This window comes from Vidua chalybeata, chromosome 8, assembly GCF_026979565.1.
Source record: "Vidua chalybeata isolate OUT-0048 chromosome 8, bVidCha1 merged haplotype, whole genome shotgun sequence".
NCBI lineage: Eukaryota > Metazoa > Chordata > Aves > Passeriformes > Viduidae > Vidua > Vidua chalybeata.
In genome coordinates, this window is record NC_071537.1 from 26399646 (window position 1) to 26426053 (window position 26408).

Consider the following 26408-nt stretch of genomic DNA (forward strand, 5'->3'; position numbering starts at 1 on the left):
CTCAGCATGTCCTGCTGCTCCTAAGGAGTTTGGAGATCAGCTGAGACAATTCTTGCTCACACCATTCTGGGGGACTTGCTACTGAACTCCCCCTTTGGTGTGCAAGGGACAGCCCAGCTGGGCCAGGGTTGTTGGGGTGTCTGTCTTACCTATGGTTTTTGTCATAGCCCTTTCCTTTGTTTTCAAGCTAAAAAAAGAACTTCCCAATCACTTTCAAAGATGTGAGAATAGAGAGAGTTTTGAGAAGATTTGACTGAGGCTCCACTTCTCTCCTTTGCAGAATTGCATGAGGAATTCTGAGTGAACTGTGCTGTGCATAATGCCTCCAGGTATCAATGGTAAGTTCCACAGCCCCTTTTAGCATGTGATTTACAAAGAGAAGGCTACAGTGTGATTTGGTGTCTTCCTGCCCATGCTGAGGTTTATATAAATTGTGCAGCACTTTCTATGTTGAATTTATTGACACGTACAAATGTGCACACAAAAAATGCTGAATATTCCTCTCCAGGGTAATGCCTAATGTCATATACACCCTGAATTCAAGGACAAGCATATTAAAAAATAGCTTTAACTGTTGTTATATGAGTGTGAACTTTATTATTTATCAATACTTGTCCACAGCATGGAACAGAGGAAAATGGAAACACAAAATCTGAAGACAGTACATAGTAGTTAAAAAGCAAAGCAGGACAGTAGAAAACAATACCTGTTATTTCTTTCATTTTATTTTTCTCACTATTTTTAAATTGCAAATGCATGTAAGCATCCAAAAACTGCTCGAAATGCAACTCATGAAAACCTCCCATGAATGCCTGCCAAGCAGGCATTCCCCAGGTGGGCAGCTCTAATGTGATCACGCCGAGGTGGAAGGGCCACTCGCGACGTGGAATGAGTCATTTCCCTCCGTGCCAGCTCAGTCATGCCCCCTGCTCAGCCTGCCAGCACAGGTGCCAGCTGGGATTCCAGTGGCACAACAGGGCACTCACTCCCTCAGCTGTGAGCAGGCCTGCCACTGCCCCCACCCCGAGCTCCTGGTGGCTCTGCTGTGCAGCGTGAGGGGCTGTGCTCCTGGGGATTGTACCTTTAGCAGCATCTGCTGCCCCTTCTAGTCTGGCCAACATTGTAGGCCGTGCTTTGGGACTGGGCTCAAGAGCAGCTGTCTTTGTGGGACCCACAGTTCCCCCATTCAGGGTTGTGCAAACAGAAGAAGTGCAGCTCTTGGTAGTGCTGAAAGCCCCTTTCTTGTCAGCCATATTTGATTAAGGAGGATTGCTTGTTTTAGGCCTAACGTTTAGGGCTAAAATTGAACATGGTGGGGCCCAGGATTCTCCAAGATGATGATCTCAAAGAGATGAGAGTTAACAGGGCAGGAGCTGGCCTTGTGTGTGGCTGCTTTTGTGTCTGGCCCCTGTGCCCAGCAATGATCTAGTTTCATGTTGGGAAGTAGCTTTGTCTTGGGGGAGGAAAATTGCTCAGGGCATCCCAGGGGCTTCTCAGGGCACAATCCAGCAATTTTACAGCCATGTACACCCCAGTACACTCCAGCTGCACTCAGAGGTGGGGAAGTCAGAAAAAATATTCACTGCATTATTGTAGCATCCTTCAACATTTAAACTTAAATTGTATAAAAATTCAGGTTGTCTAACAAGCTCCAGTAGATATTGCTAATCAGTCACCCAAACTTCTGTTCTGAAGATATGGGAATCTTTTCTGGATGTTTTTTTTGTACTGAATGGTAAACAAAACCCTGGGAAACCAGTTGGTCCAGATCAGGTGGGTATATTTGAGATCAGATGGGTATATTCCATTTTTCTTTTATGTTTCTTGCTACTTGATATGCTAAAGATGTACAAAATAGCAAGTTTCTTCTACATAGAGAGAGACATCCTACCATTCCCAAAAATGTTGGGACAGAAGGTACTGCTTTCCTGAAAACCCCTCCTGCCCCTTTTCTTCCAAAGGAGAAAATTCATCAAAACAAGCCTGGATCCATGAGCTGTGTTGGTTTTGATCAAAGAGTATTTTCTGACAGAAAAAACAACTCTGTCGAATGTTGCTGTGTTAGGTATGGATCTGACTGTGCATAGACACATATTAGCTATGTAAGGGGATTAAGAGCTCAAACTCATTGAAATTCAGGAGGGAGGCATTTTGCTTCCTTGGAGATGCAGGCCCTAGAGATTCAGATCCCCAGGGGAACAGACAGCTATTAACTTTGACAAGAGCTCTCCATCACTTGTTCTAGGAAAATTCTCTGTAGAAAAAAAAATTATGTTGTTAGTTCTGGATTGAGGAGGCAGATGAGAAGACATTTAGATGCTATTTATTTTTTATTTGGGCACCATGCAGATCTATTTCTGTGGTTTTTATCAGTGGTTTAATACTATTTTTGACAGAGGTGGGTGATTAAATCTATAACAGGGACTAAATTTATATCCATCTTCTCTGTGTGTATCTGCTCCCACACAGTTTTCAGCTTTGGATCCCCATATCATGAATTTAAATGCACTAAAAATACATTTGTTTTTCATAGTTGCCTGCTGCAGGTTTCCCTGAGCTTTACAGGCCACTGCTGCAGTCACAGATTGGTTCAACATGGAGCTTTTGTAAATAGTGCTCTACAAATATAATCATAGAGTCAGAACAAAGGTTTGATCCCATAGGAGATGGTCAGAAAGAGATCAAGATGTTAAAGAGCCTTCCCCTGGTTTAACTTCCGAGCTTCTGGCAGGTGATAATGTAGTGCTGTACTGAACCAGGGTGTGCATCTGTGTCATCACATTTGTTAGTCATCAGTGAACCCAGTCTTCATTAATTTGTCTCATCCATTTGCAGCCTTCTTTTGCTCTCTGTACCATTCTCTGGTAAATTCCATTATGTATGATGAGTTTTGTTAATATTGGCCTGAGAGTTTTGCTTTTCTTCCTCAGAGAGCCTTACAGTTGATCTGTTCTGCAGGTAGAGATGTCCTGCCAGCAGCACTGTGGATCCCAGGGGATCTGCAGGTGCCCAAAAGCCCTGTCCACAGCATGGGAGCAGCACAGCACTGGCTGCAGCAAAGGCCTCTCCCATGGCCCCCTCCAGCATTTGACAGGGTAAGGCACACTATAAATGTGTGACAGGATCTAACTGTCTGCTCCTTCTGGAGGAAAATTATATTGGAGCTGCCCAGCCTGTGCCTCCCCTCCATGAGTGATGAAAGCTGTCCTTGGAGCACTGCCCATCTTCAGCTCTGCACCCCACGGCCAGGGCTGCGAGGGGACACTGTCTGTGGGTTCTGTCTGGGTAACAATCACCTCTGCCCCGTGTGAAGCAGCATCCTGGCTCTGCACCTGCTTTCAGTGCTGCCAGTGCATGTGCCCACCTCACCTGTGCCACTGCAGCCACCCAGCACGGGCAGCTTCTGCCATTTCCTAAAGCACTGTGATGGGGAACTCTGATTAATTCCCTGGACATGTCTTTCACTCTGGCTCTTGATTAACCCAGAAAACTCCATTAACACATCCTTAAAGAGCAAGTGCTTTGCTGCAGGTCAGGTTTAGAGAGCTCAGCTCCAATGTAAACATCTCAGTGCTTGGCAGCCAGGTGCTGCAGGATCACTGTCACAGAATCATCTGAGCTGCAAGGGCCCACGAGGGTCATTGAGTCACGTCCTGTCACTGATGGAGCTCCTTTCAAACACGTTTATCTGTGAACATCCTCAGTGTGGCTGATTTTTAACCATACAGTGTATTGCAATATATGTATTTTTAGTTAGTGAAAACACCTTTTATATGTCAAACTAAGCAATTTTAAAAAGCTATCCTGTTAACTTTTTCAAAGTGTTGATGGTTAAACACACTTCTTAGTATGTTGAAAATTTCCTGCTGAAAGTAAAAGATGCTTTCAGCAATTCATGAAGTTTAAGAATTAAATTATCAGGCCAATTCATAAAAAGAACATTTTGACTTCTACATTTTTAATATGAAATGTTGTATAGGTTTTTGCTATCATAAGTGCTTTCTTTTAAATTGTAACAATAATTTCTGTTGGTTTTGCTAATACTAGATTTTCTTCTTTTGTAGGTTCTCAACATTACCAGAGCTAAAATAAAAATAAACTTCTTTTAGCACTTAAAAACACAGAACTGTCTTAGAGAATTAGAGTTCAGAAAGAAAACAAATTTCTACTTTACCTTCTCCCTGACTTGTGCGTTTGGACAGCACAAATACAGTACCAGCAGCAAAACATGAGTTACACTGATTCCTCCAAATCTTGTCTCAGAGATGAGTCCCACAGCTCCCTGCAAAGTAATTGGTCTAATTAGGTGGTAGGAAGGAGCTTCTTTAAATTCCTCAGAAATTAAGACGTGTCATCCTCTTAACATCTAAGCATCTGTTACTGCCTCTTCCACATTTCTCTCCTACATCAGTCTGAAGGGCACTTTCCTGGACATTTCAGAGAGAAAAAAAAAATAAAAATAAATCAACAACAGCCAAGCCCTTAAAACACAGAAGAAGTTGTCTCTTTCTTCAGTGGGATGAGGCATGTAAGGCATTTCACCCCCTCCTTATTTCTCAGTCTGGTGCATGTTTGCCTGGGTGAGTACAATAATCACTTTGCTAAGCAAAAATATAGGAGAATACAAGCATAACCTTAAATCCTGTAGTTATCCTTACTGATGTAATGTTGATCTGAAATATTTTCCATGGCAACTGGTCCTTGTGCAAATGTTACCCTCTGTGTTTATATACTTGCAGTTTTGTTTCAAATGGGCTATTTTGATCTCTAACAGTCAGTCAGTAGAATGACAACTAATATGTTGTTTTTTGTTTTGTTTTTTTTTTTTAACTTTGCTGTTGTCTGGCAGCAAGTAAGTATTTAATTATGGCTAATTGCTCATGTAGTAAGCATAATTTTAAGGCAGGATGTGCTTAGAACACTGGGTAAGAATACTGGGTAAGGTACTAAGGCACTGGGAAAGTTTCAGGCTTGTATGTGTAGAGTAGGGGAGAGGTGTTCCATCATTGCAAACTGAAAAAGTTAATTTTTCATTGAAGCTGTCTGGAACTGGTTGAGGTTTTTTTAAGGGAGATCCTGCTATTTGTTTTATTTCTGTTGGTTGGGAGGTTTTTTATATACTCTATTTCCTGCTGTGTAAATACTGGCACAGTGGTATGTAGAAGTAATTTTATTAAAAATATCTATACAGATACAGTTCTGAAAGTCCATTGCAGCAACTGGGTGTGTTTTACACTCCCTGTATTCCCTAAACAGCTCCTGTTTACTGAGAGTCAGGTAACTGAGGCAGCCAAATAACTGTCACCTACAAAATGCTTTTGTTTGGCTTCTGTTTTGTTTTAATTGCAGTTCAGGCAAATTATGCCCCCTATTTCTTTGATAATGGAGCCAGAAGCACAAATGGGAACATGGCACTTCTCAGCCTTTCAGAGGACACGCCTGTTGGTCAGTATTAAAATGTGTATGTTTAAACTGTGAAACTGGAATTGCTTGCTCTTATGATTAACATATATATTTTCTTGTAGGTTGTTGTTATATGCTGTGATCTTACATATTTTTCTCGCAAGCTTTTAATTGGCCTCAATTTAAAATGACATGTTTGAATTGTAGCTGCAATTTAAAACATGAATTCTAGCTCCCTCTTTTTTTGTCCACCAATCTATTCACAGCTTCAGAGAACAGACCTTTGGGGTTAGAAATAAATTTGAGGTGAGAGGCTTCTTACCAATTCTGTAAATGCTTAGGAGAAGAAAGCCTAGTTTCTAGTAATTTTATCAGTCTTGAAAAAAGCAAGCTGTACATTGAAAAGTAAGGGGCATGATTTTTTTCTAAACACATTTTTAATATTTATGTACAAATGGCAGAAAATGTTGCCACTTGTGGTGAAAATTGCTTTGTCTACATAACTGGTGTTTTTTAAAAAGGTTTTGTTTTATTGAAAATTCAAAAATTGATACAGCTTTCAGACTTCCGCACTCTGAGGCAGGTCTATTTATGCTTCTTTTAACTGTAGTTGCACTAAGAAAAGTTAAATAAGAATAAAAGAAAGAATAAAATTTATAATCAATATTTTCTATAGGGGGAAAATAATCTCCTAAGACCTAAACAATTACATTAAAAAATATATTAAGTGATGAACATCATCTTTACTTCAAACTTTGCACTGAGATTTTATTTAGGATTTTTTTCTATTCATATGTAGCTTTCACAGGCTAAATCAGAAAAATATTTAGTTAATGCAAACTGGGTACCGAAGCACCCCTTTACTTGTGCCTCATGCAGGGAGGAGTGATATGGCTGCACAGGGTTGCAGCCAAACACCCCTCCCAGGGCTTAGGCAGCTGGGGAAGGCCAGGATGAGGGAGGGATCAGAGGGCACAGCCTGCTCTGCAAGCCTGACATTGCCACCCACGCCTTCTTAAAGCAGACCAAGGTCACTCTCTGCTCTGGGAAGCAGCTGCCTGGGTTTGCTCTAAGTCTCCATTTCTGACCCAGTGGTGTTAATGTCATCCAAGAGCCACACTGGGCCTGCTAGAGGGTGAGGAGAGGGGTATTTGGAAGCAGCAAATTCTGCTTTACCTGCTCAGCTTGAGAAGAGGAGGGGGAGAAGGCAGCACATAGTGTAGAAGTGACACATCTTGACAATGAACTTAAAAGAAGCTCACTTATGATGCAGCAGGAATTTACTATAAGCTTGGTCAAGCTTAAGTGGAAACCTCAGCTTGAAGGCCAGTAGTAATGTAGTAATGTAGTGGCACTTGCAAAAGCCAGAGGCAGACCAAGGAGCTGCAATTTTTGCTGTACTTCTGCCTGGATTCTCATGGAAACCACACTTAGTTCAGCCTTGGCAATCCCTACGGTTCTGCTGATAGCTGAAGTTAGATTAGCCAGTGGAATCACTTGTCCAAGTGTAGATAAGGCTGTAATGCCAGACAGCCACAAAATGGGACCACAGCTCAGTTTGTTTGGGGTGGTTCTTGCCAACTCCACACTGAAACCACAGGCAGTACAACTTGCTTGCCATCCAAGTCCCACTCCCTGGTGTGGTGCCAGCCCACAGCCACTTCCAGAGCACCAACCTCTCCCTGCCACCACTGGGAGCCTCCAGGCACCTGCGTGGGGATGAGGAGATAAAGATGGCACAGAGCCACAACAGGGGCAAAAACATCCCTCCTGTCAGGACTGCATCACCACATGGTCTCTCAGATGACAGCACTCCCTGCAGCAGTGAAGTACAGCAGTAATTTCCACTGCATCTGATCTGGTGCTCCAGCAGCCAAAAAAAAGACAGTGTGTCTCAACAGCAAAACAGCAGTGTGAGGGATCAGAGCCTGTGTTAGTGCTCTCCTAATTAGCCCGAGTAAGAATAATGAGATAGGCTTCTGTATGTGCTTTTGTAACATTAGCAACCAGACTAGGAACACAGAGGTCTCAGGAGAGTTTGTGCTTTGCTTTCAGCAGTGATGAAGCTCAGGCTGCTCTGTCTTGAGAGCTGCTGTGCTTTCTGCCTGCTAGCTTTATCCAGAACGTGGATGTGTTTAAATTGGCTGGCTTATACTTCTAATTTGATATGTAAATGTGCTTTAAAAGACAAGAGAGAAACAGCTTCTCTCTGAAAGCTCCAAAAGACCTATAGAAACCCTTGGGAAAGAGAGATAAGACCTTACTTTTGAGAAGACCAAATGTGGTTGCTTTGTCACACAGCTTCCAGTGCTTCTTTGGGCTAATTCCCAGAATACCTTGACAAACAGCTCTAAGTACTGCAAGGTCCTCTCTTCTGAAAGCACTTTCAGAAGTTCCATTGGAACATGATTGCTTGGGATTTGCTTAATGCAAACTGCTGCTGCCCATGTCAGTGTAGCCACTCCTCGGGGAAGCTTTGGCAGGGACAGTCATGGAGAAGGGCACAAACAGCACTGACACTTCAGTGCTGGGAGTACTTTCAGCTTTGTACAGGGCAAGAGGACCAGAGTTCACATCAAACCACAGCCAGAGCTTTGTGCCAGAGCTCAGTGCTAAATGGCTACCAGGCTGGCCCTTTTCTGTGGCACTGCAGAGGAGAATATTGTTCTTCATCACTTGCTCTGATCTCCTCCAGAAGCAGGAGAAAGAATCTGGTCTCCCATGTCCATGTGCAGTCCCAAACATGCACACTCCCACAGTCATCTCTCAGGTTGAGCTGGATGATCAGTGACAAAACAGGGGAACTGAAACTTCCATATGTTTGATTCTGGAAGGCTTCACTCAGGTTTATGTGCTGCAAAAATGGACAGGTTGCTATTAGATCTTCCCTGTCGTTAAAGTTTGGAGCCATGGGCAGGATGCTTTTCTTGGCAGCAGCTGGTATGTGATCTGTGCAATGCCACAGACAGCAGCTTTACTAAACCCCCAGAAATTTTACAGTCTTTGACCCTGCTGAGATTGCAAGTGGTTGGCAAAGGAGTATGTGTTAGTTTTATTCCCAGACATCTGTAGGCAAGGGGCATGGAACATTTGGGAACACTGAAAGGACACAATGGAGTCTATGTGTGGCTCTAGAAAGAGACATTGCAGTTCTGCAGCTGTGTGAACACATCAAATTCATTACCATTCTTGTATCATCCTTAACTTGACCTTCTTTTCCCTTGTCCAGTTTTGCTTTTGTACCAAGTTATCATAAAAACAGCAAGTACTATTTCTGCATGAATGCTTGAAAGTACCTGCAGATTCCCAGATCCTATTCATTGCTGCAGGGTTTGAGACCCCTCAGGGTAAGAGGGGCCAGGACAGCAGCCCCTTTCAGTGCCACATTTAAGAAGAATGGGAGAAGTTATGTTATATTTCAGTTATATTTACTGAAATAGCAGTTGGTGTTTGTGGTTTGGCAGGGCAGGTAGGTGATTAGCTCTTTGCATGTGTACATACAAAATGTGCGCGTGCTCCTAATCAAGGACTTAAGGCAGGAGTGGGATGCTATTTCAGGATGTTTGTTTCATCTTACCTCATAATCCCTGTAAGCCTCATGGTGGGGACAGAGTGGGGCTGGGAGCAGCTGCAGAGCAGGGGATTGAAGCATACTCAGAAGGCCTAAGTTCATTATTCTCTCAAAGCCCAAACATCATCAGTGCTCTGTAGATCTCTGCATGATCTCCTTGCATTTCCCTTTCTTGTTTTTCCCTTGCCCCCAAGAAGGCACTCATTCCCTTAAAAGCCAGTTTGCAGTGGCAGTTCTTTGATCAAAGCTACAGCTGCCACCTACTCACCACTGGGTGACTGATTCCTTCAGATCCCTCCATCCTTCAAGCTTGCTCTGTTCCTACATGCTCCTGGTCTCCTTTCTTCCCATCATTCACAGCTGACTGAGGAAAGCCTTCTTGTGGCACCTATCATCTTTCCTTGTTTCTGTCACCCTGGTCAACCTTTAGGAAAGCTGGGAGCTACCAGAACAGGAGTGTTAAGCACAGCCTGCCTTCTGCACCCCTGCGGCAGTGCCAGCGTGCACAGAGCGAAGCCGAGCACTGCACAGAGATGCTCTGAGGACTCACAGGTGTTACAGCCAATTTTGTTTCAATTCTTCTGACAGAAACTGCAGATACATCAGAAAATTGCACTCAGATTGGCTTCTCCTTGGAGCTGGTTGCCGTGGGTGCCACAGGAACATGCTGCTGCTGTCCATGGGTCCGGGCCCCGTGCTGAGCCCCTTCTGCCATATCCCATCTCTCCAGGACAGGCACTGGCAGCTGCAGGGTGTGTTTTGGCTGCTGCTGCAGCAGCCGTGCCTTTTGGGCTGCTGATGCTGCCATGTCTCTGCTTTGCCAGCTGGCTGGTGCACCAGGGTGCAGGAGTCACCTGGGCACGGTCTGGAAGGAGCAGTAGCAGGCAGTGAATGGGGAAGGGACTTTGGGGTTGTCATGGTGCGTGTCCATGGCCTCCAGGAGCCTGAGCTCCCCTCTGCTTGGGGTGAATTTGGTGTGAAAACAGCCATCTCTAGCTTTAACTGTCCGTCTCCTCTTCTGCTGGGGAAATGAGCCCTCAGCTGAGACAGATGGAGAGCAGACATGTGACCCTGGGCAAGGTGGTATTTGCTGTGACATTAGGAACAGAGGTGCCTTGTCCTGGCAGCATGGCCACGCATGTCCCTCTCAGCATCTTGTTAACAGTTGTCAGCTGTGGTGGCTAAAATTTGAGTCACAAATGGAGTAAAATGGAGCAATGGCATCATGAGACAGCTATTCAGCCCAAGTGGCAGAGCAGAGAGCAAGTGACTTTTAAGATGAAATAGAAAAAACAGAGTGAAAAAGCCTGGCATGGCTCCTGGGAGGAAGCCACAGCAGGAAGCAGCAAGTAGCTCCCCAGGACTCCCCCGTCCCAGACTGATGCATCATCCTCTGGCTACGCAGAATATCCAGCTCTCCTAACTGTGGCATTTGCCATATCCTCAAGTAAAGACCCTTCTATTCCCATATTTTTATGATAGGGAGAGGGTGTTTACTTGGTATCTTCTGGTAAGATTTTTATCTGTCTTTTTCATTTATTTCCTTTTCAGCAAGTAGAGGCAGCACACTGAGAACAGATTTTTAATTGGCATTAACACTGTGGTGAGAAGTGTTCCTGGGGGTGTTAATGATATGGAGAGTACTGTGCAGAGAAATTACAATTTGGAAAAAATAAGGAATTATAATGAGTTAGAAAATAATTTTTGATCCACAATCTAATTTAAAGAGTATTCTGTATTATGAAAAATGAAGTATCAGCTTTAGCTAAAAAGCAAAGAGTCCAGTGTAAAGATCAATGAAGTCCATCATTACTTGCTCAGAAAGTTCAGTAATCTCAGTCTGTACCAATATCAGTGTTTCTACTCACATTTAGCAGCAAGAAAGTTCCTGTCTTCCTTATAAGAAAAATCTAAGACATGTAGGAAAGGAAACTCTGAGATTTAAAGAACCAGCCCAGGTTCAAATGGGGTCACATAAACTTTCAGTCTGTTGTTCTCCAGCCCTGTGCCCCCTGAGGAGCGGTTTGCATTTGTGTACTGCTGGTATTGGTGTTTCAGGGCAGCCACAGCAGAGACCTTGTGCCTGGTGGTTGCTCTGAGGCTCCAAGAGAGCCCAGATGTGGTGTCCACCCTGTTTCTCCACGGCACAGCGAGCACCGCTCAGCAGCGGCTGCAGATATCCACACAAGCTGGAAACAGGCAGGACAGCCAGCATTGTGTCAAGTGCAAGGGACAGAAGAGGTAGTAAGAAGGGCAGAAAACAACTGAGAAGTAGAGACAACTAATGACCAAAAAAAGGCTGCAGAAAAGCATATTTTTATAAACATATATTTATTTATTTAAAGCATATATTTATAAGGATATCAATGAGATGATGGCAATTGACACCTTAAATCTCCAACTGGACCCAGCTGTGATACTAAGGCAAAGCTTTTGAGGAACAAGAATAAATAAGTCAGTGCTGGTGCTCCAGAACTCTCCAGTTTTCAAATTTCTCTCTCTTATTTGGATAGTTGTATCAGGAAGCAGGTGTCCTTTCAGGATACTGTTTTATATCAGTCCCAGTTAATTCCTCTCCTTTCATTTCCTTGTGTTTAGAGAGGTTTTACAGTCAGAAGTGTCTCATCATACAGCTCGTTGTCTTTCCCCAGTATTTTTCAGGGACCACAGTTACAGATGTGTTATTTTCCATTCTGTTTTGTTGGAAAAGTACAAGAAAAATGTGGAAAAATGTTTTGTAGTTTTGTGAACTGTTTTGCAAGTCTTGATTATTTGATGGCTGGCTGAACCAGCTGATAACAGGGTCTCTTGTAAGTGCTCTTGTGGGTGCATTGGATTTTGCAATGTAACATTTTTCTGTACAAAGGTGCCCAAATATTGCCCTGATAATTATCATAAGAGAGTTACTCCTAAGTGAGCACAGATTCCACATGGTTTGGTATAATCTCTTGCTATGACAAGAAGACAGCCATGCTTTGCAAATATCACCACTGGATGTCCCATGGCCACTAAGGCCCCTGAGCAGCTTCAGAGTTTGCATGCCAAGGAAGAAGTAAATGATGTCCAAAAGGTTGCCTTGCAAAACTGAGGAAACCATGGAGAAGCTGACATGTCAGTGGTGTGGGCAATGCTCTAGAATTAAACACAAGCTTACAGATCTGGTCAGTGATCTATGCTACTGAAGAGAGGAGATAAGAAAAAAAAAAAAATCTCACTTTTGTGTACTAAATTAAACATCTGCTAAACTGAGGGCCAGAGTAGTTCAAAACTGAGAGTCTTAGTGTTCTTCCTTAACTTTATGCTAACTTCCTTAGCAGGGATGCTTGCATCCTATATGTGGGTTGCATGCACGAGCAAAACTCACTCGTGACAGTGTCACTTGCTACAGTATTTCCATTGCAGAGGGCTTTGTTAGATGTAACGCAGTTTCCATAAAGCTTAACTTCTACAACCTGAATGTCTCAGGTAATTTACCCAAGGTACAGCAGATAGGAAGGAAACAACAACAGTGGTTTATATTTCAGGCTCAGTTAACTGGTGTTTGTAAACTGCTTGAAGTTATTTAGATGAAGCTGTTAAAGAATGACAGATATGTAAGTTTAAAAAAATAATACTAATAAACACTCTCACCATGCTTGGAAAATATGGGTGTTATAACTCCCCCAGGAATTATCATTTATAATACACAAAGTCAGTTTAGTGGAAAAACTGGCACCAGCTTCTCGATGCTTAAAAATAGAAATAACAATCTTGCACCAGCTTCTGAAGGAAATACATTGATGAGTTTGAAAAATTTAATAATTGGTATGAGCATGAGTGGGTGTGTCAAGTAACGAATTTAATGAGAGCGAGCTAATGAGTGGGAGTGAAATAGGAAAGAAGACTTCTGCATCAATTAATTCTGAAAGTGGGATAGTATGAGACGTCCTTGCACCTCCCAAGTTCCAGATCTCGGTTCCAGTCCTGAGGGAGCTCTCCCTGAAGGGACATTGCCAGATTTTCTGCATGCTAGTTTGCAGCTCTGTTGTTCCTACAAAGAAGAGGTCTGTGAGGGCCTTTTGGTGCTGCTGAGATTGTCACCCAGTTGAACAACAGCATCACTTCTGGCTCACCTGGGCTGAGAGCTGGTGAAGGGTTACATAGGATATGTAACCCTTGGATATGAACAGTCTTGACCTGGGTGCAGCTCCACAGGAAAGGGCCTGAAGTGACAGAAACCAGCACTGATGAACTCAATTTAACCAGCTGGCTAAAAAGTTGCCATCAGGACTATTGACCTGTCTGCTTATCCATATTTCCCAGTAAGTGGGTTTGATTGACAAAACCTTTTCCTGGTGCAGGGTAGTCAGGTTCCTAAGGAACAAACCAGTGTAACACTCAGTGATTGATATAACCACAACCACAGTTGACTATCAATTTTTCAGGTACCCATGTGTACACTCTGAATGGAACTGACCCAGAAGGAGATCCTGTGACATATGGCCTGACCTATGAAGCTGGATCAAGGCGCTACTTTTCTGTTGACAAGAGTCTTGGAAATGTTACTTTGATCGAGGAGCTTGACAGAGAGGTACAATCAAATGGCACTACTCCAGGTGTTTGTGGAATTTCTTTCAGTTTAATTTGATCTGAGGCTTTGAGGGACAAGGCTAGTTTATTAGCCTCTGAAGCATGTAATATACTTTGCAATTCTAAGACATTATACTTCACCCATCGTGTTGCATTCCAGTTGACTTGTGCCACTAACATTGCTATCAATTTTTTCAGCTGCTGTCTGTCCAGCTTTTTTCAAAAGAGAAGTATATTCTTTATTTCTTATCTTCCCCCACTCACACCCCATCGAGAGCTTAGGGGCAGCTGCAGTCACCAAATCCTCAGACAGGGAACTCTCCTATCATGAGGAAGAAGTAGAGATTTGTGTAAGCAGTGTTTCAAGACACTCCTCTAGTACATCACAGCCCTTTAGCCAATGTAACTATGCTGGTTAAAGATGCCTAAAGGCAGCCTTATTCTGGGAAGAAGGCATTGAACCCTTCACATCTCCTCACTGAGAAGCTTACACAATATTTGGTAAACACTTTAAAAATCTGTACACTAAGACAGAAGAATTTGGAACCAAAGTTCCATTTTAGGGAACATTTCTTGAAAAAGGTGACTGATTTTTATGAGCACTTTAGGAAGCAATAGGGATTACCAGAGCAATTTCCTGGCAGTAGCCGCAGAAGGTTAAAGGAGCTGGAGCTTCCGAGGGGTCTTCCTGACCTCTGCTGGGATTGCTCTGTGATAATGGTTGTTACTTTCATCTGCTTGCCTAGACAGGTTTAAATCTGCAGTCCCTTTTCCAATCAGGACAAACACCATCTCTCTAACAAAAGAATTTTCTTCATTTACAGAAGGAAGATGAGATTGAAGTTATTGTCAGTATTTCAGATGGCCTGAGTACAGTAAGTATTTAATTATGCTGTAGCTTGTCAAACTGTCTGTCCTCACATATCCACTTCTATGAAATTACCTTAAAGGGACCATCTCATTTGATCCTAAAACATAATCTCATTAGAGTCTTACCTCCTGTTCCAAGAGCCACTGAACTCACAGTTACTCAAGTCTCACTTCATCTCCTTGCTCAGCTATTTGAGGATAATTACAATGAATTGTGAGCTGAAATACTGACTGAGCAGCCTGCAGAATTACAGCAGCTTCCTATGAAGTTTCACTGCCAGCACAGTCAGATTCGTGCCTAAGATCTGGAGGCTTTTTGGAGAAATATGTGACATTATAGGAACTAGTGTTGGGCATCCAAGAGCTGCCTGTCCCCACCCCCACAGTGTTTGTCTAGCATGATGTTAAGAAGATTTGCTTAGGCTGAGGTGGTGGGGGTTTCTTGTTTGCTGCTAGATAAAGCTTTGTTCATTTCTAATCATTAAGGACTTATCTGAGGCACTGAGCATCCAGTCCTTCTCTCACAGATTTTCTTGGTATTTTCAATTTATGGACTGATGCTGTCATGGCCAGGATGGCAGTCTGCCAGTAGGAGGATGTGGGCTTCATCACTAGAGGTACCACAAAACTGGGACCCTCTTCGCATCCACAAGGCTGGATAAATCTAGAGCTCTTCTTCATCTCAAAGAAATTAATTGAGATTATTACAAGAAATATTTGGGATGCTCCAGCCTCCTACAGGCACAACTGCCCTGGAAACCTCTGTAAAAAGGAAATAATGGGATTCATAAATAATGGAAGTCATAATATGCTCTTCATATTCTACTCCAGGTTTCTGAAAAAGTCAGGATCCTTGTAATGGATGCCAATGATGAGAGCCCAGAGTTCATCAATACACCTTACATAGTCCAAGTCCCAGAGGTTGGTGAAGTTCCTTTGCATACTGGAAATATACTCCTATAGGATGTAAACAGGGGCTAATATGTTTTCAGTAAAATAACAAGTTGTGCAGGACACACTTGCATTCTTTTGGTTTAGAGTTTGGGTAGATATTTAATATTCACTGCAAACTTGGGGAATAAGTCTGTAGGTACTTAGGGTGTGCTATTTTTGGGGTAAGTTCCAAGATGTGAGTCAATGTGAGTTTTTGGAATTTACTACAGTGGGAATAGGATACACCATGTCTCAGCTAAAATATTCAGTTATTTTTATTTCACAAATTGTTTCTTCTTGTTTTCCAGTTTTAACCTCTTCCCTCTTTCCTTTCTGCTCTTTGGTTCCTTCAGTGCTTTTACATTCTTTCTACCATCACTCTCTTTTTCTGCCTCCCTGTATGCTCATTTTTCATTTCTTTTACCTCACCTGGTTTTCTGTTTCTGTGTGACTTTGCTAACTCTTTCTGGTCACAGAACACTCCCTCCAGCAGCAGTATCTTTAAGGTCGAGGCAATAGACAAAGACACGGGTTCTGGAGGAAGTATTACCTACTTCTTGCAGGTAAAGTATTTTCTGTACCTTCACAAATCATCTCTCATTTACTGAGGTTTGAGAAAGCAGATTTTGGGGGTTGAGTTTGCTGCTAGTGCCTATAGGACCAATTTTGTACCAAACACAAGAAAATAAGCATTGGCAGAAGGGATGTTGTCTGATTGCAAGCAGCCAAGGGTGATCCAGCAGGCAGCAGGGGAGCTGGAGTTGCCACTGACACTCCTGTGCTTGCCAGCAGGATCCCTCATGGCAGGGCTCTTCCTGGCCCTTCCTTTGGAGTGACAGAGAGAGCGAGATAAGCTGGTAATCTTGTATGCTTATAGGATTTCTGTAGCATGAAATAGCTTTCTTTAGGGAGCAAAACACACTGGAAACATAAATGTGCCCTTTAGTGTATCAAGCTGGTGCATAATTGATACCTGGATCAGTGTGAAATGAGAGGTACTAAATCTTCTCCCTGACAAAGCAGTGGCTGCCTAAAACCACCCTTTCAGTTGCTGCCCACTGGTGAAGAACTGAAAGGGCTCCAGATTTAAAGCAGAACCTCTGTATTACAGATCTTCTGTCTACCACAAGGGCAATTTTTTGCATTATGCCCTTCAAATTCCTTCTTCCTACAGGCAGTTTCATCCAGGTTATCTGCAGTTCTCTTTATTCAAAAGGAAACATGAAAAGAAGCAAACAAAAAAAACAAAGCAAATTTATTTTGGATAAGAATATTGTTTAAATTTATTTTATCCAAATTTAATTTTGGATAAGAATATGGAGACAAGTTAGAAGATATTTGCATAGCACTAAAGCTAATCCTGTTAAGAACTTGGGCATACTGTGAAAGAGCACCTTGAGTGTCTTGTTGAAATTTAGCTTTGATTTCACAAATTACGATCCATATGCAGGATTCAATTTTGTGCAGGGCTTTTATCAAAGAGCTGATAGTCTATGAACCAAGGGACAGCAATTTCAAAATTTTATGTCTAGTTTATAATATATTTGTGTGGCAGAAAGGATAATAAATATGTGTACTTGTTGAAAAAATCTCACCATGTCTTTGGGCACAGTTTCTGAGAATTCTCAAGTTGCACAGAAAAAACCTCTCCACAAGTATGGTAAAGGCAGGTGGTGATGTCTGCTCAAACGGCCGAGATTATCTGACAGTGGCCATTGTGTCTGGATACAGGAACAGAGGTGTTTGGGCAGATATCTCCAGTTCAGAAGAATGGAGGGAGGCATTTTTTAGGCCTCTTTTAAAATCAGATGTCCTTTAGATTTTGTTTGTACATCACAAAAATCACCGGACCACCTCTGTATTTGACAATAATCTATACATGCAACCTTCCAGCTATTTTTTAAAACTAGTAGAACTTTGAAACACTAAGGGATAACACCATTTCTTTTTTTCTTCCTTTTTCCCTTCTTTTTTTTTTACTGTTAAGTCTCCCTACCTCTTTCCATGCAATTAACTGAGTTAACCAAAGTGTAAGTTTTTGCAATGAAATATGAAAATATTAAAAAAATCTACATTACAAGTAACTGATTTATTCTGAATAATGAGAGACTTGTGGTCGGTTCATGAATTGTTCATAAACACGCAGAGGTGAAATTCACCAAGTACATTATTCACCCAAGCCGTGCCATTATTCTAGTCTTCTCCCTTAGCAGATGAAATAAAAGGTGAATCCCTATGGCAATCCTATCTCCATATGTGTAATCCCTGGCTGTTTCTTCTTTTCTTTCCTTCTAGAACATCCATGCTAATAAGTTTACAATAGACCGTCACAGCGGAGTCCTGCGCATCAAACCAGGGGTCACCCTGGACTATGAGAAATCAAGAACACATTTTGTTGTCGTCGTAGCCAAGGTAAAAGGTTTTTATGTGACACCAGAGGACGTGGGGTGCTGTGTTGGAGTGGGACCGATTAGTTTGAATACAGGAGCTGCTGAAACATGAAGGCAGCAGTGTCCTGCTGTAACATCTGGAGGTGGGGGGGTAACATGGAAAGGTGAGGGAGGAAAGGTAGCAGGTGTCTGCTGCTGAACAACATCTGGAGGATTTGGGAGGGAGTTTCCCACATTTCATTCATGTCACCTGAATGCCATGAGACTCACCTAGAAGTGAAGGGTTGGTGTATCCAGCCCTGGCTTCAAGAATCATCCAGGGCTCCTCATGCTGCCCAGGGCACAGCCCTACCACCACAAGGACAAACCCCTGGCAGGCAGATGGGCCACAATCACTATCCACAGTAAGACACAGGACACAGCTAGACCCAGCACAAGTGATGGAATTCTCTTCTGGAAATATCTGTGAATGTTTCTTTTTTTCACTTCCCTGCTGCCTCGTGGCAGGAGCTTATTTAAATCCTGCAAATATTGCAGCACATCCCTTCTTGCCACTGTTTTTCCCAGCAGTACTGTGCCTGTGACTGCACATGCTAACAGGCATTACAAGTTTATAGCTTCTGAAGTCTCCCACAATCCTGTGGGGACCTGTCACACAGACAGACTCACATGGGTAGAAGGAGGGCAATTTTGCTGGCACTTACGGGGACTTGGAGTTGCTCATATTTTTTAAAAAATGTATGGACCTTTTCATGTATTTTTCAGCCAAGGTTCATTTGAGGAGGAGTAAAAAAAATTAGCTTAAATTCTGCCTTTGGGGCAGTAAGGAAGAAAAAAAACCAGTGTATCTTTTTTTAAAAAATTGCAGTTTTTAGAATTGGTACTGCAGACATGTTGAACAATTCACACTCTTACACACCAGCATGACTACTGACCTACAGCTGGTGCTCTGAGACTGAGGGTGTTAAAAGCTTCTGAAATAGCAAGTTGTCTTCCTAATTGGCTCTGGTGTATCAGTCACACAGAGCTGGTTGTAGCCAAGTCCCCAGTGACTGCTTACACAGTGTGGCTGTCTCACAGGTTTTGGCTGCACAGCTCCTCTCTGCTTGCACTTTATCACTTTGGAGTTCCTAGGAGACTTTGAGCATGTACACTGTTTATTTCCCTCTAGAGATGCACTACCTTGCTACTGTGCACTGTCTTGTATTCATATGTGGGATGAAAAGTTGTAGACCTTGGTCACTAACTTTTGCTTCAGTTTCTAGTGTTCATTTTTCCTGAAAAAAATCTTTGAATTCCCTGTCCCTTCTCTAAAGATCATTTATGACTGCATAGATTGGCTCAATCACTTTTAATATAAGAAATTACTTATGAGGCACTGCAAGCTGTCTTCCTAATCAGAGAGAGAGCAGGACAAATGGAAAAGAGAAGGGAATTGGGCAGCACAGATTAAATCGATATGTTCAGAGAGAGAAAGGATTCCTGGAACTGTGCTTCTGAAGGCTCATGAGGTCCATGCAATGCCTCAGCTGATTTGCAGGCATGCTTCAGCAGAGGCATCTGACAATGGCTTCTTTTCTAGGATGGTGGTGGGAAGCTCAGGGGAGACAACAAAGTCTTTTCAGCTACAACAACAGTTACTATCAATGTGGAAGATGTTCAGGACACTCCTCCTATGTTCATCGGGACTCCCTACTACGGATATGTCTATGAGGACACGCTCGCAGTAAGTTCTGGTTTTCACCTGTGAGAGAACAAGTACAGCCTTTCCCATCTAGCATAGGCTTTACTGGAAATAGGATCTAAACTCCTGACTCCTAGGTGAACTGAGCTGACCAAATCTCACTCTTGTTCTTCCTTATGTCTACTGCAAATTTGCCATGCAAGGCTTCCTGTTTTTTCCATTGAAGTCAAAAAAGTTTCTGCCCATGTACATTGGTCTAAGCCCAGACAGTGACTAAGAGCTCTTCTGTAGCTCTGACCTCCAGAGGCACTTGGCTGAAGGCTTAAGCAGGATACCAGTCACGTCACCTGAACACATCATGCTTAAAAGCTTTTGTGTGTCTGTTTGCTCTGTGGTCTCACAGTGCTTTTATTTTCTAGCTCAGATCAGTCTGCTGCCACCAGTTAGTTGTACATGGTACAGAATTTATGCCCAAATACTCCAGACTCTCTGTTGTCCCATGGACATCACCTGGGGAGAAGCAACCCTGACATCCCCAAAATGCAGGATGCTTTCTGCTCAGTGATGGCTGGTTAGGCAGGATGGGCCAGGAAGGCCTCCTAGGCCTAAACTCAACCAGATTATCAGTCAAGCAGGGACATAATTAGGAGAACCAGTCATTTTCAGCCACATATTCTTGAAGCTGCAAATCAATGAATTTTCTCTGTATCTAAGCAGTGACATGATTGTGTATGGATCAGCTTTCACCCTGATACATAAGATTTAGTTAAAATTTTCTTCATATATAGGACAAGAAATGGTATCTACCCATTAAATTACCCAACATTAGGCTATTGATCAGTTTAGCAGTGTGATTGCACTCTATTCATTTGGCCTTCTGTCCTAGTTTAGGGCAAATTTGGGAGAAAACCTCCAGGAGGAGCCCCCAGAAAGCAAGCCCCCCACGGCCCCTCCCCAACCTGGTTTGGGAAGAATTTCCTTGGAGAGAAGTGGAAAAAACAAGCAAAACACTCCCCAGTACAAAAAAAAAAAAAAAAAAAAAAAAAACACAAAAAAACAAAAACAAAAACCACCAGATGACAAAACTATTTCACCGCTCTGAAGAGAAGGCAAATTCAGAAAGTCTCTCCTGGGAGTGGTTGCCCAGCTATCAGTCTCTGGTGCTGGGGATGGCTGCTGCAGGTCACAAAACACAGACTCTCGGTGTTTCTTGGTGTTTCCCAGGTCTCAGTCCAGAGCAGGTTCAGATGATATTCAGGAAAGGGAAAGGGGGAAAAAAAAAAATAGTTCAGGGTAAAAGTTGGACTGCTTAGCTAAACTAACTAATAAGCAAAAGCAAGGGCAAAGTGAAGCAAGCAAGCAAACCTAGGCTCTCCTAGACACAGAGCATGGGGGGAGGTGAGCTGGCTGATAACAAGACAAAACAAACCTTCACTTTTCAGAGTCGGTCCTGAAGGCACAGAACATAACATCATGCATAAACAGAACACACGACTGGGGATACAAGCACCATAACGTCACCCTAGGACACCTTCCCTTGCGTTTCAGGAAAGATTGTGTTGTCTTACCTTTCTATCCAGAAAGGTACACTGCAGCCCGTGCATGACTATATACTGCAGTTCACTGCAGAGGCTGTTACATTTCAGCAGGGCAGAGAAGTAATGCCTGTGTACTTTGCAGGTGTTTAAAATGAATGATATTATGTATATTGATTTATTCTGCATAGTTACATATAGATCTTGAAATAACTATCAGGTGCACACAGGAGTTGGTGTTTACTATGGAAATGAGAATCAATAAATGTTAATTACATCCAACTTGAGCTCATAACTTACACCATTATGATATAATGATAGAAGCACGAATCAGTCCTTCTCTGTGTGGGTTTTGCCATTAGAATGAACTCCACAGAGAAAGAGGCAATAGCTGATTTTAGTGGTGTTTCTGCATTTGGTGTTAATTTTGTAAACTTGCTTCTTTTCTCTTTGGTGGAGTTTGTCAGGATTTACAAGTACTCTGTCACCTTCAAAGGGACTGCACTGCATTTTGCCCAATAGGCAGATTTTATTGCTGCTACCAGCATAAACAATAATAAACACAGTTCTGTATTTCCAGTTGCTTTAACAGAGCCTTGCTCTTGTTTGAAAAATTCACTCAAGGGTTGTCATGAAAATGTTCCTTGTTGCCATTTGTGATTCACTGACAGTTACTTCAATGTTCCCTGGTTCTGCAGCCTCAAACAGTAGCACTTTAGTTCAGAGGCCTGAATTGTACAGCTCATTGCCACTTGGGTGAGCATTTTAATGTGACACTTATCATCCCTCTGAGCTGATAGGAGCAGTCACATGAGCCAATAGGTCCTCTGCACACAAATTCTGTATACATATGGCCCACGGCAATGTTACTTGTGCAGAAAGACAGAGAGTGAAGGTTTAAGGGCAGTTAAATCACCATCATTTTCATCACAATTTTATGCCCTAGATGTTCTGTGGACCAAGTGCTCTGTGATCTCTGTTTGCTTCTGTCTGAACTTAATTAGGAAGGACCAAAGTGACCCAATGACTTCTTGGCAGCTGCCTGTGTCTCAGCACACAGTGTGGCCATGGGACACAGGAGCCTACACAGAGGCAGCTCGAGGGAATCTTGGTAGTGCCCCAAACTCAGCTTTGGGTTTCAGATTGGCTGCTCCAAATCTTGTGGCTCCAGGCAGGGGTCCTTGGCCACAGCTTCCAACCATTCCTGTGACCAGCCAGCCCCCAGGGCTGAGGCACCCATGGCCACGCAGGGTATACAGCCAGTTCACCCAGAGCAGTGGGCACTGGCCCTTTTTGTGCTCCCCATATGGCACAAGAACAAGTGCCCACTCTGCCACCAGCACTTCACTGCAGAAATACTTACAGGAGTTCAGTTTATTAATGAGCAGCTGCAATTTCACTGCTCTGATCTTGGCACACAGACTGTGATTTCCCATTTCTCCCCAGGGCTCTGAGGTCCTTACTGTTGTTGCTCTTGATGGAGACAGAGGAAAGCCTAACAGTATTCATTACTGCATCGTGAATGGTGAGTAGGCTTGTCTTGTATGAAATTTGAAGGGCACTCAAAACTCCATCTGGCATTAAATTAGAACAGAATATACTAGAGTTTAATAAACCTGAGACAAAATCTCAGGAAATAATGTCAGGTACCTCAAACAACTTCAGGGCCCTGTCTAGCAGAGTATAGCCAAGATTCAATTCAGTGAGTTTGAGTATCTTCACAGAACTGCACATGGAGCTGTAAATGTTGCTGATTTGTTAGGCATCAGTAGCCTGCTTGCCATTTCAGAAAGTGTAAAGGGAGATGCATTCACTCTTCTGAGCATCTCTAATGACCCTAATCTGGGAGGTCAAATAATTCATTGGGAGACCCAGACATGGCATTTGGAGGGATATTTTTATTAATACAGTGATGAAAGTGACTAAACAGTCAAACCTCTGATTTCTTGGAAGAAATTATATTTACCAGTGAAGAGACATCGGCTGTACACTGAAGTGGAAGAAAACAGATGTTATCAGAAGAGTAATGCTTTCCATGAGCTATTCTGAGAGTGTCTGTCGCACATCTTTTAATAGCATGAATGTGAAGCTTAGTGGAATTGGTGATTCATTAGGTGGTGAAGACAACAGCTTAGAGCAACTAAACTCCAGGCTACAGCTTTGGGAGTTTTGGGTTTTATACACTCTCCCACAACAAGGCTTCTGCAGGAACTGGGCACCCCAACTCACAGGTGTGAAAGATCCCAACACTTCCTAAGAGAAATCTGAGGTGTAGTTGAAGAGCTATGGAGTAAGTGCTTCATTGTGTTAAGTGATCAGAACAGACAGATACAGCTGAGTTTTTGCATTTGTATAGGATGAGACCCATGCTAAGGTTCTTTCTTAATGTGAGGAAATAAACAGGTAAAAGAAATGTAGAAACATTGAGGAAAAGAGAGTTGCAGAAGACAATGGATAGAAAATGAGAAAAGGTAAAAAGAAAGGTGCAAAATGAGGAGCAAGAACAAGTAAGTGGGATGAAAATATGCTAAACAAGGGAGAAATTAAGTAAGGAGAACAAGAAGGCAGAAGTACCAGGGAAAATGTCAAAGGGAAATAAGATTAATAAGGAAAGACCCTGGATTGACAAAGAAAAGAGAGAAGGACCAAAAGAGTACTCTGGGTTAAAAAAAAAAAAGGTAAATGTTTAGGAAAGAGTAGGAAAGGAAGATGGAAGAGGATAACAGATAAGTAGAACAAAATATGACTTAATGGGGAGCAGGCTTTTCTCATGCCCATTAACAAAGGGCTTTGTTTGTGTGAAATGGAAAAGAGGGGAAGGGAATATGCTTTTAGTCCATAGAAAGTTGAAAAACAGAGAACAGAAGATTGCAACAGGTTTCTGCCCCTGCACCTCAAACACTGGCATTATTTTTGACAAGCCATTATTCTAATAACTGCAGGCTGGGATGTTAAAGGACAAGAAAACACTAACAGCAAAAAAGGAAATTGTTTGTTCTTAATAAGCATTTCTTATCCCAGGAGTGTGGGATAATGATAGGAAATGCTCCAATCTTCTGAACATGCTGTCTGGAGGAACACACATACACACATGTACTCCGGGTTACCAATTTCCCTGTGATAACTAGTTAATAATAAGAAGTATGGTGGTTTGAAACCACTATTGACTTAAGCTTCTTCTCAGTCAGAATATATTTTGCAGGCCAATGTATCTTAATAATTGGGTATTGTGAGTCAATATCTGTTCAATGTTGTGTCTAGAGTGCTTTAATGAAGTTGCAGTTATTGTGGGTATTAGCAAAAGAGGATACTATTGGATGGTTTAAAAATCAGCATTGGGAACGAGTTTGAGGAAAAGAAGAATTACTGGGCTTTCAGGTCATCATCCTTTATTTCTGAAGGCTTGATCTCCTACATTTAAAGGGATTTTCTCTCTTTTCCTTTCAATGGTAGACTGTCACAAAGCACAGGATGTGGCCAATACTGTACATGAGGCGGCATCAGGGCTGCCCTTCCTGGGCACCAGCCTGCCCTTGGCTGTGATGTGAGATAGCTCCTGACATCCTGGTGAGACGCTGCTGCCTCTCTGCAAGCTGCCATTTGCTTCAGATCAAATATACCAATCTCAGTAAACTGCTGCCTGGAACTGGTATTCTCTCCAGATCAATGGAAGTTGGGTAGGAGTAGCAAAGTCAGCTGCAGCCCTGTCCTGCCTCTGTCAGACTCTGCCTCAGTTCAGAAACCTTGGGGTTTACCCCAGATACTCCAAAAAACCTTTATTGTTCAGGAAAGCCTTGCAACAGACTGAAATCTTTTTTCTGACAACTCAATGTTTAAGACAACTCAGCTTCTCCAGAGATGCTGTCTGAGGGAAGTGACTGTGTTTATTTTTGGCAGATTGTCAGATTTCTCACCTTAACTGATATTAGTGAGAGAAATGTTCTTGTTTCTCAGAGACTTAATTAAGCATTCGCTAATTACAATGACAAATGTCTGGTTTTGTCTAAACTAGCATATAAAGAAGACAACATAATAAAAACTAATACCAAATTTGCATTGATAATGTCTGGATGCTGAGGCTTGAGAGGAGCCCAAGCAGGATGGGAAGAGGAAAATGCTGACAGTTGCCCATAAGGGAAGAACTCCACTGTGCCATTCCTAGGGGAGAAAACCCTTTCAGGCCCTCATCTGTGTTTTCATCTCACTGTGACCAGTCACAGAAATGCTCCATTTTTGAAGAGTGACTTCAGATCTACTGATACATATGGATACACTATGGACAAAGATGTGCTTAATGAAGTGTACAGTTGATTCGCCCATGTTTGTTCAAGGAAAGAAAGTGTGGCATGTAACCAGAGCATCTTGGTTTCGTTGCAGGAAGTGAAGGTTCGTTTGAAATCAGCAACACAACTGGAGCCATTTCTGTGATAAAAAGCCCAAATCAGCTCAAGAAAGAAGTGTATGAACTAAAAATTAAGGTAGGTACTGTGGCCACTTTAAGACTATTGGTCTAAAATGACATGAGTAGGCATGATTGTCCAAAATTGTGCAATTTGTAGCTGACTTTACCTGTTTCAGAAACTACCTCCTATATTTGAGCAGAGTGCCAGATAGTATAAAGCAGCACTAATTGCTTTTGTTGGTATGTTGGGATATTTAGTATCTCAAATTACTTCTTTCAAATGAAATCATCTTGTCCTAATTTCATCTCTGAGGCTAGAGAATCAATGTGCTTTACAGTCCGTAGATACTGTTCTCTATGTTTCCAGATTTTATTGCTTAACTGGGAATTAATGTCTGGAAACCTCCATGTAACAGATATAACAGACAGGTAATATTCAAGTCTATGATTAGTAATAGCACTGGGCCAGATCCTGCAGTGTCATGTCAGCATCCAGTCCTGAGGCACTCATCAGCCACGTACCAATACATGCTCACACCTTGATGAGCTAACACCTGATGAGCCAGTACTCATGTGACAGGCTGTGTTATTTTAAGCTGTTTATAAAGAAAAAGTGTTTAAAAATGAAATTGTGAAGACTGTATCAGTTTTCTCCAACACATTGGAACTGCACATTATTGTTGTGATAAAGACAATACTGGCTTAAAGGCAGCTTTGAGGAATTGCACACTGCCAGAACCAGTGTGTAGCACCCCAAAGGGCACTTGCTTGCTCCTGGGCTCAAGCAGTGAGCTGTACCTGGGAGAACACAGAGTTCTCATGGGCTCAGTTAAACTCAAGCACCATTTCTTCCTCTATCAGCTCTGCTTCACTGAGTCTCCTACCACTACCCAGATGCAGAATGGGTTAAAGCCTTGCAAGCTTTTCTGATCTAATTATGTATGTAGTGACCCAGAGCTCATGCAGGCTGCAAAAGCTGCTAGAGGAACCAAAAGGGTGTTAAATTACCCAGATACACAGTGACAGGCACCTCAGTAGCCAGACTAGTGTC

General features: G+C 42.6%; 1 protein-coding gene across 1 annotated transcript in view; it reads left to right on the top strand.

Annotated features, from left to right (window-relative positions):
- Positions 1-4519: 4519 nt before the first annotated feature.
- The window catches only part of CDHR1 (cadherin related family member 1), a 45449-nt gene continuing 23560 nt past the window's right edge, over positions 4520-26408 (top strand). The window contains exons 1-10 of the mRNA XM_053949699.1: positions 4520-4580; positions 5350-5445; positions 13399-13544; positions 14368-14418; positions 15245-15334; positions 15823-15909; positions 17642-17758; positions 19319-19462; positions 22402-22480; positions 25333-25433. Coding sequence (XP_053805674.1) covers positions 4520-4580; positions 5350-5445; positions 13399-13544; positions 14368-14418; positions 15245-15334; positions 15823-15909; positions 17642-17758; positions 19319-19462; positions 22402-22480; positions 25333-25433 — 972 coding nt within the window. The remainder of the gene's footprint in view (positions 4581-5349; positions 5446-13398; positions 13545-14367; positions 14419-15244; positions 15335-15822; positions 15910-17641; positions 17759-19318; positions 19463-22401; positions 22481-25332; positions 25434-26408) is intronic.